Consider the following 16,938-nt stretch of genomic DNA (forward strand, 5'->3'; position numbering starts at 1 on the left):
CTTTCACTGGATCTTAGAACTTTGATTCCTGATTTACAAGTGGTTGCTCTAGAACTGATGGGCACCATCTTTAATTACATTTGACAAGCCCCATGTCTACATTTGCAGACACAAAGCTGAACAAGCACACAAACATTTAAGAGACCGCAGGGGCTGAGTCTGTCAATTTCTAAGCTGTGGATGGTAAAACTGCACGTCCAGCTGTGCCATTAAAACATAAATACGGAACTGCGGGAGCTTCTGGGAATCACTGCTTATCCTATGGATGCAAGGAGGTCTCTGACACATGCCAGGAAGAGGAAGAGCATGGAAGTCTGGCAACGGAGAAGGTATTGAGCTGTCAAATTACAGGTTTTTTAAAAAGACAAATATAGGGGATCCCTGGGTGGCTCAGCAGTTTAGTGCCTGCCTTTGGCCTAGGGCGTGACCCTGGAGACCCGGGATCAAGTCCAACGTCGGGCTCCCTGCATGGAGCCTGCGTATCCCTCTGCCTCTGTCTCTGCCCCTCCTCCCTCTCTCTCTCTCTCTCTCTCTCTCTGTGTCTATCATGAATAAATAAATAAAATCTTTAAAGAAAAAGACAAACATAGATAACATCACAGAAACAATGCTATGTGGTATCTATGTAATTTCTACAGGGAATTATTTTATTTCAATATTAGTGAGCTTTTGTTCTTCTAGAAGTTTACAGCAGCAAAATTCCATGAATTTCGGCAATAAATGATATCCTCTTTAGCAGCATAAACTTTCCACGGGGAAGAAAGCTAGGTAAGAACACTTTGACTTCTGTGCTTAACATCCACTCGGATAAGTAACAAATCTCTCAGGAAAGGTACACTTGAAAGAACACCAGGGTTAAATACAACAACATACTCTTTGAAAAGCAGGAGATATGCAAGGAAGCAGGATGCTTTAGAGAGTGGGCTCTGGATTTAAATACTGGCCCTGTCACTTGCCAGCCCTGTATCTTTGGGCAAGTTACCAAACCTCCACGCTTTAATCTCCCCATCTGTAAAATGGGCATAAAACCCCAGCTGTCTCAGAGTGCTGCTGTGGGAATCACGGCACGATTACTGTACTCTCCCCACGACAGCGCCTGGCACACAGAAAGCGCGCCAAATGCTCATCTGCAGTCCTAGGAGGCAAACACATAACACATCACAAAGAATGACTGGATTCAATGAACAAGGAAATAAAATCTTCGTTCTGAGCCTGGCAGTTAAGCAAGAACATTAAAGAAAACTGAAGAGTCACTAACCTAGATGCCTTGAGATAGCTTGAGGTTTTAGCTAGTTGCTGGTGCACAGGTAATACCTTTTCCTGCCAAACCCAACTGATGCGGCTTCTAAAAACCAGTATTATTTACTCAAGAGAGGGGACAGCATTCGGGGGCAGTGGGATTCCAGAGTGAAGACTACAATCACTGCTGCCCGAACTTGTGCGTTCACGACTCCTTTGTGGCTTCCTCTTCTGCTACCCACATTGGCTTGGGGACCTGTTCCTACGGAATGTGGCAAGTGCGATGGGAACCCAGAGGGGTCTGAGCCTCACACAGCCAGAATCTCCGCAAATCAAAGGGCTTTGGCTTGGTACCAACAAGCTCCAATGCACACGTCCACGTACACACACGCACACACAAGTATACACATACGCACACAAACGCTGCTCATCTTAGAAAGCTCTGCCAGAAGCAGCAGTATCAGCAGGATGGCTCGGCCTCAGAGTACTAGGATTTTAGATTAGATGGCTCCGTACTACATTTTATGTACAACATAAAATAAACCATAGGGATTTTATATTCAGGGTCTGTCCCTTATCAAGCTGTCTCTTGAAACTGCAGCCTCTGTGTACCCTGAGCAACAGAACAGGATGGACTCCCCGCTCCAGACTCGAATTCTATTATCACCTACACCAGACTTTATCCTCAGAAGTGGCCATCAGATCCCTTGCTAGATCGTGGCTTCTCCCTCGTAGATGGCTCCTTGCCCCCAAAACTCTCCTCCCTATGGCGAGATGCAAAGGTTTGGGTCCCAGATGCCACCACACATCTACATCTCTGTCCTGCATCCAGGCGCTATAGACGTGCACTAGGGAGTAGGGACACAGGGACAAGGCTGGCTTGATGTGCAGGGAACACGCAGTTCTGGAGACCACAGGTCAAGCTACCTTCTCACTGTAGAAACAGTGGAACATATCAGGAGAAGCTGGATCAAATATCCAGAGAAGGAGACTCTGAGCACGGTGCTCCACACTTTGAGCCAAAGGCCATATGGCTTTCACGTCCATGTGGTTCTGAAGTCATACTCAGATAGTTCACAAAATAAAAGGAAGAGGGAAGGAAGCAATCATCATGTGAGAACTGAAAACAGATACTCACTCATTATAAAATAGCATAAATCAATAGTGGGGCTGTGCCTTCCTTCACAGCTTACCCCATGGGAACCCGGGGATCAGAGGCACGAGTCCAACAACTTGAAATGTGAATCACATCTGACCTTTAAGGGAGCAGCACCCCACTGCCCCATCCCAGGGATGTGGAATGGATAGGCTGGGTACCAGGCCACGGCTACTCCGTCAGAGAGATGCAGGGCAAGTTCACATGTGGCGTCACAAGGCAGAGAACAGACTCCACACCCACCACCTCCCGCACTCTGCACCAGGCCTGCCTTTCACTCTGGTCAGCATTACAACCAGCTCTGTGGCTTCCTTAATGATGTGGCAAGCCATCGTTTGCTGCATCAAGGACGATGCGAATCAAAACTATAATGAGACACACTACACATCGATCACCAGGGCTAAAATGCAAAATAGTGGTCATGGCAAATTCTGGCGTGGATGCAGAAAAACTGGATCACTGTCACCTTGCTAGTGAGAATGTAAGATGGTACAGACACAGTCTGGCAGTTTCTAAAAACCTAAAAATGTAGAGAGCATGCAACCCTGCATACCTACCCCAGGGCACTCATGCCAAAGAAAGGAACTTATTATGTTCACAAAAAAAACTCTATATGCGAATGTTCATGGCAGCTTTATTTCTAATAGCCTCAAACTGGAAAGAGCCCAGATGTCCTTCAGCAGGTGAATAGTTAGACCAGCTGTGATACATCCATACCATGGAATGCCTCTCAGCCTCTCAGTAATCAAAAGGAGCAAACTACTGATACTTTCAACAACCTGAATGAATCTCCAGGGAATTCAGCAGCGTGAAAAAAGCCAACCCTAAAATGTTATCTTTGATGTGATGCATAATACATCGCATTTGAAATGACAAAAATTTTACAAGTGGAGAAAAAATTAGTGCCCGGGTTTAGAGAGGGGAGAGGTGGAGGGGCAAGGAGGCGGTGCTATAGATGGGCGGCAAGAGGGGCCCTTGTGGTGGCGGGGTCCAGAAGCAGCGCCACGGACAAGCACGATTACAACAGGAGGATCTGGGTAACATCTGTGAATTCCATCAATGCCGAGCCCCTGGGTGCAGAACGGTGTTCTAGTTTTGCAAAACGTTGCCACTAAGGGAACTTGGGTAAAGTGTATACAGATCTCTCTGTATTTCCTTTTATAACCGCAATGCCTATGAATCTACAATTATCTCCATAAAAAAATGCAATAAGAAAGAAGGAAAAAAAAATTAAAAAGGAGGTCAATGGGAATTTCTTCCAGGAATCTTATGCGATTGAGAACAGACGATCATTGTTGGTGCTTTCAGAAATTATAAAACACAAGCCCTGGAAAGTTACCCAACAGCCTACACAGGGAAAGGATAAACAAGGCACAAGATTAATATTTAATAAGTATGAAGAAAATGCTCACTTTTTAAAGCTGAAATAGGACAAATGCAAACACCGTTCAAGAACCTAGACAGAGTGAAAATCACTTGGGCTAATAAACACATGTGGTTACAAGATGGCACATTGATGGCAAACCGTCCTCTTGACAGAGGATGCCCCGGACCTACGCTAAGGGGGGCTTGGGCTCAGCTCTGTATCTCTCCAGGATGCAAAGCCCTGCGCCAGCGTAAGGAAACCACCCAATCTCCAGGTCTGTTTCTCACAATAACTGTTTGCATCACAGAGTGGGGAGGATGTGTTCACTATCGGAGAGCCCCCACGGTATCCAGGCAACACCACTGTTCCCACCAGGCACGAATCAGACGCCTTGTAAAAAGGTGGGAGCTTTTCTCCCTCTACTCACTTATTCTGCATCATGTTCATTATCACCCAGTCGAAAGGGTAGACGTTCTTCCCAATGAGGTTCTTAAACATGATGAATGTTTCCATCAGGAAATCCTGAAATAAAAAAACAGAACATTGCAACAGCCCACCAAGAGAGGGAGAAAACCAATCCCCTCTTGAGTAATTACAAAAAAAAAATGACCTCTTTTTTTTTTTTTTTAAGCTGAATGAAAACATTCTAAAAAGTAATGAAGATATATCACAGGAGCTTTTTTTTCTTCCCGTTTGTCAGAGCACCTCCTGTTTGTGATAGCTTTCTCAGGGATATATTCAGAAACAGTACCTGGGTAGGTCTCTGTAATAGCCATCATAGATCTCCAGGTTACAAATGTGCGTTCTTTCTGCTGATAGGAATAGGTACTTTTTGCGCATATAACATGTAAGGTTTACTCTAAATACATTTTTCATTATGAGCAGGGCCCATCAGGCTATCAAGTATTAATAGCCATTCTTTTTTCTTATGTAATTGAGAAACGGCAAAAAAAAAAAAAAAAAAAAAGGATTCAAGCGGGAGCTCCTGACCATCAGCACCAGGTCAGTTCACCATACCCAACTGAGCCTGTGGTCATGTGGCCACTTTCACAGGGCAGCTCCGACCCCATGAACTACTCAGTTATGCCTGTGCCACCTTGGACATGACCCGCTGTACTCCGTGGTAATCCTCCACTGTGCTACCCTGCTTCCACGTTGATAACTCTGCTCGAGGCCTAAGGAAGAGGTACCCCGGTTCCTAGGGGCTCCAGCCTCTGCCTGGCAAAATTAGGAGAATTTCTTCAACCTGATGGCTTGGCGCTTGCTCTGAGCTGACCAGGACAAAATCAGCAATTATCCTGAAAAGCACACCTCCCCGGTAGTCCACACGCTCCCTCAAGTTGTGCGGCAGGCAGGGGAAAAGCACCAGGGACTCCACTTAGAAAAATGAGGCCGTGGCCAGAGGTTGCCAAATGAGTGGATATTTCTCATTTCTTTAATCTATGGAATCATAATTAGGTGCAATGGCTGTGAAGCCCAAGGTGGCATTCAGAATTTAAGCAGCCAAGGAAGCAACTCCCAGCAAAGTCCTAAACAAGCGCTTCTTGCAAAAAGGAGCAAGTAAAATTCGGTGGCATCAATAAGCTGAGGTGCCAAGGGAAATACTTCCTTGGCAACCTTACCAGCAGTGCCACGTCCTGGCAGGTCATGCCTACTGTGTGCGCCCTCCCATGAATAAAACCTCAGGGAGCAACGGTGACCCCCTTTTTACAACAGACACTCCCAGGCAAGACGAGAATCAGGACTGGGACCTCTTCAAGAGGGAAGAGTCCGCCCCGTGTCCTCCAGACTATGCTCGCCCGTGCTGTGACCACCAAACCTCGAGTTCACACCAGGCAGGAGTGCTCCGGGCCCCGGACACAACGAACAGGGTCTCTCTCCCCAGGCTAATAACTGCAATTCATATTTCCCCACTTAGGTTTTCCCACTTTGTCTAGAGTTTCACATTTTAATGACCAGGTTGCATATTTGGCCGGCTGAGTGCCATAATTTGGCCACATCTCTATTTGCATGAAATTGCTGGCTTTCTTGCTGATCACTCCTCAAAGCCTAATAATTGAGATACAGGGTCTGGGTTTTATTATTCTGGAAGAGAAGCATATTTTCCCAACTCCCTGATTTTTTTTTTCTAGGAAACACAGTCCCATCCTTCATTAGTATGGCTCAGCTGTTAAATTTCAGTACTTTGCTGATCAGACAAAATGTTGCATATTGTGGAAGATGAGGTTTTGCAAGGCGTCCTTGTCCGTCTGCATAATTTGCTAGCCAAGCCGATGGCTCCTGCCACGGCCGATGAGGCTTAGCAGACTATTACGCGGGGATCTCCAAGTCAACAAGGGGACACAGAGGACTAATACGAGATATTCTGGGAAAATGTCATCCTTCAGTGAGAATCCATTTCTGCTGTATTTTTCTGTTTGATTATTCACAGGATGCCCCATATAATAAGTGGGCAGCTCTAACAATAGCCATCAATCCATAGGCACAATCTTCTTGTCACGAATCCATCTGCTTCTGTCCACCCCCATCCCCATCCACCTAAATTGAGGTCATCCTCTCTTACCTGAACTGTCAACGGGGAATCCCTGCCTATCTGCCCATGTCCACTCTTGTCCCTCGCAATCCCCCACCCGTGACCCAGAACGGTCTTCTCAAACTCAAATCTGGTCAAGGCACTGACACTTCCCAATCTCCCATTTAACCTATATCTCCAGGGACTTTCTGATATTTCTTAGACTAAAGACAAAGTGTCTTGACAGCAGAAGAAAATCCTGCTAAGCCAAAAGAGTGTTTCAGACAAGGACCCTCAATAGATGCTAAATTCATCAGATAAAGACTGGTCAGGGGATTGGACATTTGCCAACGTTCTATGGGTGCCTAAGCATCAGCCGAAGATTACATGATAGTTGTGAAGGGGCACATATCTTCACAGTGGGGAGCTCAGGCTGGTACCCACTCTCAACCACGCAACGAAACTTACGGTCAGCAATGGTCAGCTCGGCATTCCCACCCACCTAACGGGCATGATGGGTAGCATTTAACACCAGCTTTGAAGCTTTCCTGCCAAAACGATGAACTTGAATTTTAGGCCAACCTTCCAGTTTGCAGGACATGTGGAGGGACAGGGGAACACGCTGAAAGCCATTACAAAGCAGCACAAAGAAAGACAAGACAAGGTGAGGGATTATTCTAGAAAAAAAGAGAAATAAAGGAGGCGCAGCCAAATGCAATAAGTGAATCTGTACTGGATCCTGATTTGAGGAGGCCTCTAATGAAAGACCAGAAAGAATGGGAAAAATTAAGAAAATCAGAGTATGAAAAAAATAAAATAAAAGAAGAAAAGAAAAGAAAAGAAAGAAAAAAATAAAAGAAAAGAAAAGAAAAAGAAAAGAAAAAGAAAATAAAGAAAATCAGAGTATGAACATTATGTATTTTATGTTCTGAAAAGACAATGAGGCCACTGGGGATGCTCTTGATTCTTGAGAGGGGTCAGCTGAGACCCTAGTGGAGAGGCACGTTTCTCACACACTTAACGAGGTTTGGCTGCATAGTTAGTGAAACAGAAGAGACACAGAAGGGGCAGGTATGGCGAAGTGCTTGCAACTGGTGGACTGGGGTGTTAGGAATAGTAGTTTTCATTGTACTATTCTTTCAGGTTCTCTGTATGTTTGAAGCTTTTCATCACAAATAGGGGAAAGAGTACGAGTAAAATTGGGGGAATGCAAACGAGAACCATGGACCATATCAGTGTTGGCATGCTGCTTTGATTCCGTGCTATAGTTCTGCGCGATGTTACTACTGGGGAAACTGGGTATAGTATTACTTTTTACAGCCACATGCGATTCCAAAATTACCTCTACAGTTGACTCAAAACAATACATGCTTGAAAAATAATTTTAAAACAATGAGGAGCAAACAAATGGTGTAGAAAGTTGAAAGCAAGCAAAGAACAGAGTTTCTCAGCATGGCGTCTGGGGTCCTGTGTGCTTTGGTGACCCTGTCCAGGCTCATCCCATCCCTGGTACACTGGCTACCGCCTCCTGCACAGGTTCCTGTACATGACATGCCCTCCTCCCCCCTACATGGCTCTTCCTTCTATTCCTCAATATCCCACAATCCTCTCCTTTGCAAAGGCTTCACAACTAGCTGACCCCATCTAATCTGACTACTTTATAAGAACCATGCCTTTGCAGCAGGGATAATGAGGGTTAGTTGGAAGGAACCCCTGATTAACGGTGACGTTCTCTACCAGACTATAGCACCACGAGGGCAGAACTTGTCTGCTTTGCCCACTACTTCCTCCACTAAGCTAAAATAAAGTTGGTGTTCAATAACTATTGACTGAATTCACTAAGAAGATGTACTCCCCAGACTCATCACCTGGTAAAGAGTATCTTTGCTATAGCTTCATTTAAAGGAAATGGTCACAAGAAATAAGAAATGTGTTTATCACAAGGCTCCTCCTCCCACTCAGGATGCTGCAAGTCAACCTGCAGCGGCTACTTCATATGGAGCTCAAGGCTCACCCACGAGCAGAGAATTTCATAGGCATGGATGGTCACCTGACATCCTTGCTTTCCTGACCCCCATGAGCACCTTTGCTCATCACTACCCAGCTGGGAGATATCAGGACCACCTCCGTAGAGGCTGGTGGCCTAGTGCCACAGACCAGGTAAGGAGAAATGAGCAAAGGGCGTGCATCCGCCTGGTGAGACCAGGGCAGATATCAGGTCAAGGTCCTCAGAAGGGGTGGGACTGACACTGAATGAAGGAAAGAGGGTGTTCTAGATGGAGGAACCTGCTCGCTCACAAGCCTGTCAATTTGGCTTCCCGAGGTTAGAATCTAGAAGTGGAGAGGCCACCAGGACAGGTGAGGCTGCTTGGGGACACACGATCAGCCGTGAGTCCACGGTGGAGGCAAAAGGCCCACAGCCCTCGGGTTCTGCGTTCACTCAACATTGAACCAGCAAGCATTACTTCTACCTGCATCATCCTTGGATACAGCACTGTTCATTCAGTCACTCGACAAACATTTCTGAAGGGCCACCTAGTGGCAATTTAAGACAAGTGGCAAGACAGCTCTGTTCCCCAGACGGTCCAGGGCACTGCCCATCACCCTCGATCTTATTATGGAGACTGAGCAAGTTCTCTACTTACGTTCCTGATGTCAACAGGAACATGACAGCTAGCAGCCCATCCTACAGCTCAGCATCTCCACCGCAGAAGAATGTAAAGATTTCGCAAGGCACCCAATGCTAAAGAGATGGGTCTGTCCTGAGTGTCTGGAACCCTACGTGTCCGTTTTTGTTTGTTTCTGGGTCACTCATTCTGCCTCACACAGTGCTCCATCCTCTCTCCCTGTCCTGGGGTCCAAGGGGCCATCCGAGAGACTAAGAGTAACAGCTCTGAAGCATACGACTTTGGTGCTGATAGTAACTGCGGTTTTCGATGGGAATCGCTCATCCAGCCAACCAAAGGCTAAATCAGAAAACCTGGAGCGGCACTTGTTACAAGGAAGTAGTCCTGAGAAAACGGTCGAGGCTATTTTCATATTGCAGTAGTACTAACTAACTTTCAATTATTTAACATAAAATGATCTATCATTTTTGTAAGTGCTTGTCAGAGTAGAAAAATAGTCCAATACTTTCTGTGTAGAGTTAATGGATAGGAACACATTTTACAAAGGTTCTGACAGATTAACAACAATAAAAAGGGCCTACAATCCTTGCAATACGAATTTGTGATATCCAAACCACAAATGCCATTTTAAAACGGAAATCAAGTCGTCTGCAAATAATTGATTTTCTGAACTGCTGTGTCTAAAGAAAAAAAAAAAAAAATCTCTCGGGAAATCAGGACCACAACATGTAGTAAGTATCTGATCATCTGCTCCGTGCAAGGAGAGAGGGCACAAGACTTGGACTTCGGCAAAATTATAGTCATTTTTAAAATCCATTCTGTAGAATCACTTTTCACAATGTACTGAAGCTTCCCTACCAATGGCACCTCTTAATGGTTCGGATGAAATATTTTTCACAGTTTGCATGTGTGGATTTGGATCCTATGACTATTCTGATAAAGGGCAAATGATTAATAGGAGCCCTAAGTATACCCTCCATCATGATGGGTAATGCTTCTCAGTCTGAGAACTGTATTATTCAGCCTGGAATGCTATTTAGGAAATTGTTCATATAGGTTCAGTTACAGCCCTCCTTACACTGACCCCAACAGGGCGGAGGGATACAGTTAAGATTCACTGGCTGCATGGGACGTTCCACGTATCAAATATGATTTCACTGTGCCATGACTGCTGAGGGATGACAGGACACAAATATAATGCAGATCAGGTACCTGAGCGTATACCTCCTTTAGGCTGCACGCCGTGTTTTTGAAAAGTCAACACCCGGAGACACAAATACATTATACGTTCTTGCTCCTTCACTTTCGTTTAAGGAAAACTGCTATGATTTGAAGGTGTAGATCCATTTTTGTCTCCTTAGAAATTTAAATACATGCATGCGTGCACACACACTTGGGGTGGCAACACGAAGAAGGTCATTTCTTATTAGAAATGATCCTTTGAAAAACAACCACTAAATGTATCCTTCTTCGCCTCCCTTAGTAAGGTAAATACAATGATGTGAAGTGTAACCAACCTTGTTCTGGAAACATTAGTAGCATCTGCTGGATCCCACAGGAATCTAGGGGGTCTCAGAAATGAAATCTGTGCCACTTTACTCCAGAGATTAGGTTCACATCTAACCGAGAGCTCTGCCAACAAGGGTGGTCGTAGCTTTGCGGAAGACATCTGCCGTATGGCCGTGGGATTTCAGGTCATAAGGGAGGTGGTTCCAAAGCACTCACTTCCCCTCTATTATGCTTCTCCTAATTAAGCTGTAACACAGTTGTATTGAGGATGACTGGAGAATTATTTGGAGAAACGCTGATGAGCCCCCATGATTAGAGCTAATTAATACCAGAGTATAATTTAAAGCTGAAAAGACTCTGGCTTCTGCTATTGAGAAGTCAATCAATAAGTGAACAGGAGTTACTAGATGATTCTCCGTGGGTAGCGTCTCCACATCTCCAGTGATTCCATAGCATAAGGAAGCTCTTTCTGGGCTTACATGCTGAGTCACTCCCTAGCTCAGCATTAGGAACAAGGCCGTGTGTTGGGATCCGCATCTTCTAAGAAATATGGATTCCCTTGCCAGATGGGTTATCAAACCAATTAGAGCCAAGTCCTCATGCAAAATCATACATGAAATACTGATGTCAATGTTTTGCCTAAAATGCTGGCCCCCAAACACAGTCATATAAAAAGGGCCAAAGTTACACTCACCACAACATCGGTCCTCATTTTCCCGAAAGTCTTGATCAAATGGGCGTAATGATAATCTTCCATTTGTCGTAAAATAGCTGTCATACAAGCCACAAAGTTTCCCTGTAAAGGAATCAAAAGAACAATGAGATGGGAAGAGAACACCACTTACAGGAAAAGTTGCTATCAACTAAGAGTCTGGTGTTGAAACGGTCAAGGAGAAGCAACGGAGTGTGGGCAGGGGGCCTGCGATCTCTGGCACCCCGACTGGCTGGCCAGCATGAGAGGACCAGTCCTTCCCACCTCATGATCTTGAGTTTTGCTCTATCTCCTTGTCTCTGCCTTAAATGTTTCCTGACACATGGTTGTCCAGCCTGGAAAAACAAGCTCTAAATATTTTTGCATTAAATATGCAAAAATTAAAGACAAGATTGAAACCACTGACACTCATGTCTTGTCCTCCATGGAAAGTTGCTCTCTTATTACCAGGCGAGATGTGTGTGCAGCCCTTCCTCTTGGGCCGTGGCAAAGAGAGGCCTTTTATTTCTCAAAATCTGCCTGTGTCCCCCTTGGCCAATTTGGAGGCAATCACCACCGATTCCACAATGAGTTATGGTCCAATTCTTTTCCACAAGAAGAATGTGAGGAGGCATGCAGGCTCATCAGAATGTAAAGTGGGAGAGAGGAGAGTTTCTCCTAGCAGACAGAGCAGGGAGGGAAAACAGAAACCACCAAACAGAATCATGACATGGAGAAAATAACAGGCCAATGCAGCTAACGAAGAGGCAGCCGGTATGTGTGCAGCTGTCGGTGTGCACATGCAGGTGTGTGTGTATTTGTGTGTGTGTGTACACGTGCGCTGAAGGGTGGGAGGAAGGCCAAGTGGTCCTGTTGCCACTGACTGCAATTGATCCCTTCTGTGGGTCACGGCGAAGGACATCTTAAAAGCCTTCCTTGCTTTTCTATATTTGTCCCTAAATTAAAGACGTTTTAAGAAACACAGGACATACACTTTTTCCCATTAAACCAGTAAGAGTCTGGTCCAATTACAGGATGAGACATACTTTGAGACATATCCCCAATTTTGGCCTCTTCCATGAGTTCCCAAACTGCCTTCTTTTACAAACCCTACTCTTATCTTACAAGCAGTATATTCAAATACGTCCATGTCCTCTATATTAATCTGGAACACACTCTCTACCATGAAATGTTACAGTCCAATATTTTTCCCGACCTATTTTATTTCTACAGCGTACTTGTGTGCTTCCAAATGAGTCCTCAAAGGGTGCGTTATGCAAATTGAACAAATACAAGAATGACAATGTGGTCCCTTTCATTTGCACAGAAATGTAAATTATGAATGATGAATTAAAAATGAATTAATGAATTAAAAATTATTTGTGAATGATGATAATTGCCCAGATTTGGATTCCGAGTTGGTATTCAGAGAAAGAGTTAAAGAATGCTTGTTTTCCGCTTGAGGAATGATTTATAAAATGGCACAATGTCTGTGAACATGAACTTTTGAGATATGTAAATATTTGGCATCCTCGTGAGCTCAGGAGAAGCTGTCTTCATATCTCTACTCTTCATGAGATGCCATCTTTCGGGGAGGGGTCTTCATAATATTACATGTTGATGGACTACCTACCATGTGACAAGTGGTGTGCTGAGTCCCCATTCAACCCCACCACTGATTCTCCTCTTGTCCCATTTTACAGGCACTGGGACAGAGGCTGAATGATCGCCCTCAATGAGAAAGTGGAAAAACTGGGTGTGAACCCAGCGTGGCAGGCTGCAAGGTGGCTGCTTAGTAGCTGAGCTGATTTCTTTCCTCTTGCCCAGATGTGCATTTTAATTCTCTTTCTGAGAAATCTGAGGATGCTGCTGATGGCCAACGTGAGGTGGAGACTCACTTTCTTGCACTTTTGCAGGCATCAGAGAAAGTTGCAGGAGGGTGAGAAGAGGCCACCACAGACAGGGCCCCAGTCCCCTCCCTAACACAGTTTTCTGTAGTTGGTCTCCTTCTCAGGAGACAAGAAGTTTCCTAAGGCAAGAAGACGCCTATATCGGCCAAGACGCACCTGGCAGGGGCTCGAGTGAATTTTCTACAGGTCTAAAAGATGGGGGCTTCCACATTAGAATCGCCCAAATCACAAAGCCAGCTATGTTTATTAGATGCAGGAAAGCTATGTACTTAACTTAAAACATCAAGTAGAAAGAAAGAAAAGCAAGACCCCAGAGCAGCTTCGAGAATGACAACAGCGGGAGAGCAGAGTAGCACAGATGAGAAAAGCAGCGCATAAGGAGTCTGGGCAGATACTCAAACAGGTGACATGGAGATACTCAATTTAGGGAGCAGATTGGCATGTAATGCTGCAAACTTCATGCAAGGCCAAGACTGGGGCCACTGGCATGATGTAGAAAATGAAGAAGTCGAGAACATAGCAATTTCTACAAAGCTAGTCCTGGGAATATGCAAATAGCCAGTCGGGAAGACTTCAAGTTGGAGAGAATGTCACAGGGAAGGAAAGCCAATGGGCTCTTATTCTACAGGGATGAGGACTAAAAGGGAGTATGCCCGGGAGGGGGACAGAGGCAGGGCACTGCCATGAGTCAGGAGTCAAAAGGCTCGGGGTTACCAATGTGCTATTTACTTTACCTACAGAAATGTTCAAGAACATTTGTATTGTGCAGACTTTCTTTCTTAGAGGAAGCAAGTCTTTGCTATTTTACTGCTCTTTACTACGTTAAAGCTTTGGACCCCTATGGAAATGGGGTAATACACCTGTTGAAATCCACAGAAATGCTCCCCCTTTTCTTTGGAATGGAGTCTCATGAATGGGGTACCCGTATTTCCAGAGGGAAGTGATGTGATGACCGTGAAGCTTTACTGTTCTCAAGAACCCGAAAGAACTCCATACAGCAGACTGGGGGGTTGGGGGGGCAGACATGGTGGGTCGTTATAGAAGCTGTACTTGAAACCAGTCATACACAAGAAGTAGACATGGGGATAACTATGGAAAGAAAATTTTTATTCTGCAAGCTCAAAAGAAAATTACTATTCTATGCTTTTTAATTGATTTATTTGAAATGCATTTAGAAGTTCTATGAAGCTTTTGCTTTTGAACAATTGGTGGGTTGGCAGGTACGCTGGTGGTAATTGTGCAGAACTCGTCCTGAAACCTGAGCATGGGGACCAAGCTCCAGCCCCAGCGGCTGAGTAAAAACAAGTAAATAAATGAAAATAAGACATATTCCTTAGACTTCAAAGCAATGCAAAACGGGGGCAGAGAAGTCAGCATACAGTTGCAGAAAACTTAAAAATCAGGACACAGAATGCCTAATAAACAAAAAAAAAAAAAAAAAAAGAAGTGAACTTCATTAGCAATCACAGATGAAAATGATATACCATTATTTGCCTGCCAAAATAGCAAAGGAGTATTTAAGTGAGGATAATGTTAGCAAGGGTGCAGGGGATGAGCACTCTTACACGCTGCTGGTGGGAGCATAAATTGCTATAACCTTTTTAAAAAGCGATTTGGCAGTAGGCTTGCAAAGTCTGAGAAAAAACACTCATCTCCTCGGTGATTCCATTGCTAACAATCCACCGAAGGAAGTTCATTCAAAATACAAAATTCTGATGTCTAAAGATGTCTGTCGCATTGCTGAAAACATCTGCATGTTGAACCACAAGAAACTGTGTAAATAATGCGATGTTTTAGAGGACTGCGGGATAAGATACAGGATGCCCAGTTCAATTTGAATCTCAGATGAACAAAGAGTAAGCATGTCCCAAACATTGCCCTGGAAAATATTGCATGTGACATCCATACGCTAGCACGTCCATTTACCGTTTAGCCAAAGCTCAGGTTGAACCAGGTACCCTGCACCGCTGCTTGCTGAATCAGGCAACCATCCCGGAGTGTGATCATGAAATGTTATGCAACCACCAAAACATTAAACATTACCTATGCAAATATGAACTATTTTAATAACATGAGAAAATGCTTGAGGACCAAACATGGAGATAATTACATATCTCTATTTCAGCAATATAAAGAATGTAGCACTGGAAAGGAAAAAAAGATGTAAAGAAAAAGAAGGAACAATAAGGATAAGAAAGAAGAAAAAACATACTCATTAGGGGTAGGAGAACTGAACTAGATTACTTTTGTAAACTGAACATATATTAATATTGTAGAAGATGGTCCTGAGAGAAAAGGAGATCTTTTGGTAGCAGGGACCAACCCCCCTGTGCTTGACTTCCAGGTTTCCTGTTCCCCTATCCTCAAAAATCTCATCCACGGGCCACTCTGTCCAAGTAGACGTGGTTACTGCTCTGCACCATTCCTCAAGTCCTGTATTTCACTGGCCTCTGAACCTCGTAGAACCACCCTCCATATTCCAGGGTTAAATCTGCTTGGGCTCCCAATGTACTGGGCAGGTGGACAGGTAGGAGGGGGAAAGGCAGAATGGTAGGCAGGGAGAACCAACAAGAGGGAGAACCAAGGGGCAGGATGAGGCACTGGTGGTGGACAAGGTACTCTCTTAAACAGGCAAATGCATGTAGGATATAAAGGCAAAAGATTATTCTAAAAGGATAGATATTGGAGAATGGGAATTGAGTTGAACACCTCTACCTTTTAAACAGTATCACTGTCAGCTTTGCCGAGTGTAAGGTCTAAGGGTGAGTGCATGAATGAGAAGGAACAACCCCAAGGATTTTGGTGCCTGGTCCTGAGGAGTTGTGAGGGTGTGCCTCCTTTATGTAATAAAGATGGACTAAGCCATGACCCGAAGGAGGCGTATGAAATTGCTCTTGGTAGGTCTATCAGAGATAAAAATGGTTCACATGACCCTAGAGCTCACACTCTGCATGCAGCACATCTCTTCTCTCTAGGACACATGGCATAGGGAGAAATTTTAGCTCTCTTCGACGTGCTCTAAGTGGCAAGGGATGGGGGCAGCTCCAATCCACAGAAGCTGTGGAAGCTGTGAACAGTGACCCAGGAGCACCAAGTCCGGGGGGCAGGCTCCTGGTAGGAATGATGCAAGAATTCCTTTTAAATCTGGGATTACACTTCATGACTTCCACGGATGACTTGTAAAAATTTTAAACATGTTTTCACCAAGTTTAAGTACTTTGAAGAGAAACTCACAGTTAGAAGGTTAAGTTTCAAATATGGTGATGAAAACAATCCTCATAATCATCACTAAAGCCTAAAAAAAAGGGACCTTCCAGTGACAGGTGTGATATACTGCTCAGTGGCACTGTGCGAGAATTGTGGTGAAGGTGGGAAGATGGATGACTTGGTGAATTTCGAATTGATTTTCATTTTGGGGGGCATTCAAGCCAAAGAACTGATGCTGTAAAGCAATGTTAGGAGCACCAGAATGTAGGAAAAGGAAGTAACTGAAAACAGCGTCTTCCATTGCAAAGGTAGGCAAGACTTAAATGGAGGAGTTCTTGGTGCAGTTAAGGTGAAAGCTCTAGGGCTCATGAAGGCTTTCTGTTTTCAAAAGAGAAAGCCACAAGCAAAATGTGTAAGGGTTCTATTTGCTATGAGGAAACTTAAGAAAGAAAAATAGGGAGTCCAGAAAGTACTGCAAAACGTTCACTGTCCCAAAAGATTCCTCCAAAGTCTCTGGAGAAATATTTGTGAACATATACCTAGGGGCTTCTGCATGATGAATGAAAAATAATCCAAAACATGCCCAACCTGTTTCCTCACATATTGCTGACAATAAAGAACATCTTTTAATTCACAAAGCCATAAGGACAAAGAGAATGAGGAGAGGACACAACTGAACACGAGGATTCTGGAAGCTGATAAGGGAAGCATGAATGGTTAC

At 44.5% G+C, this 16,938-nt stretch overlaps 1 protein-coding gene across 2 annotated transcripts in view; it reads right to left on the bottom strand.

Annotated features, from left to right (window-relative positions):
• The window catches only part of DOCK1 (dedicator of cytokinesis 1), a 493,838-nt gene that overhangs the window by 171,984 nt on the left and 304,916 nt on the right, over window positions 1-16,938 (bottom strand). For both annotated transcript variants that reach the window (XM_072804887.1, XM_072804886.1), the window contains exons 28-29: window positions 11,104-11,205; window positions 4,189-4,283 (exon numbers count right to left, since the gene is read on the bottom strand). In XM_072804887.1, coding sequence (XP_072660988.1) covers window positions 4,189-4,283; window positions 11,104-11,205 — 197 coding nt within the window. The remainder of the gene's footprint in view (window positions 1-4,188; window positions 4,284-11,103; window positions 11,206-16,938) is intronic.

This window comes from Canis lupus, chromosome 29 (assembly GCF_048164855.1).
Source record: "Canis lupus baileyi chromosome 29, mCanLup2.hap1, whole genome shotgun sequence".
NCBI lineage: Eukaryota > Metazoa > Chordata > Mammalia > Carnivora > Canidae > Canis > Canis lupus.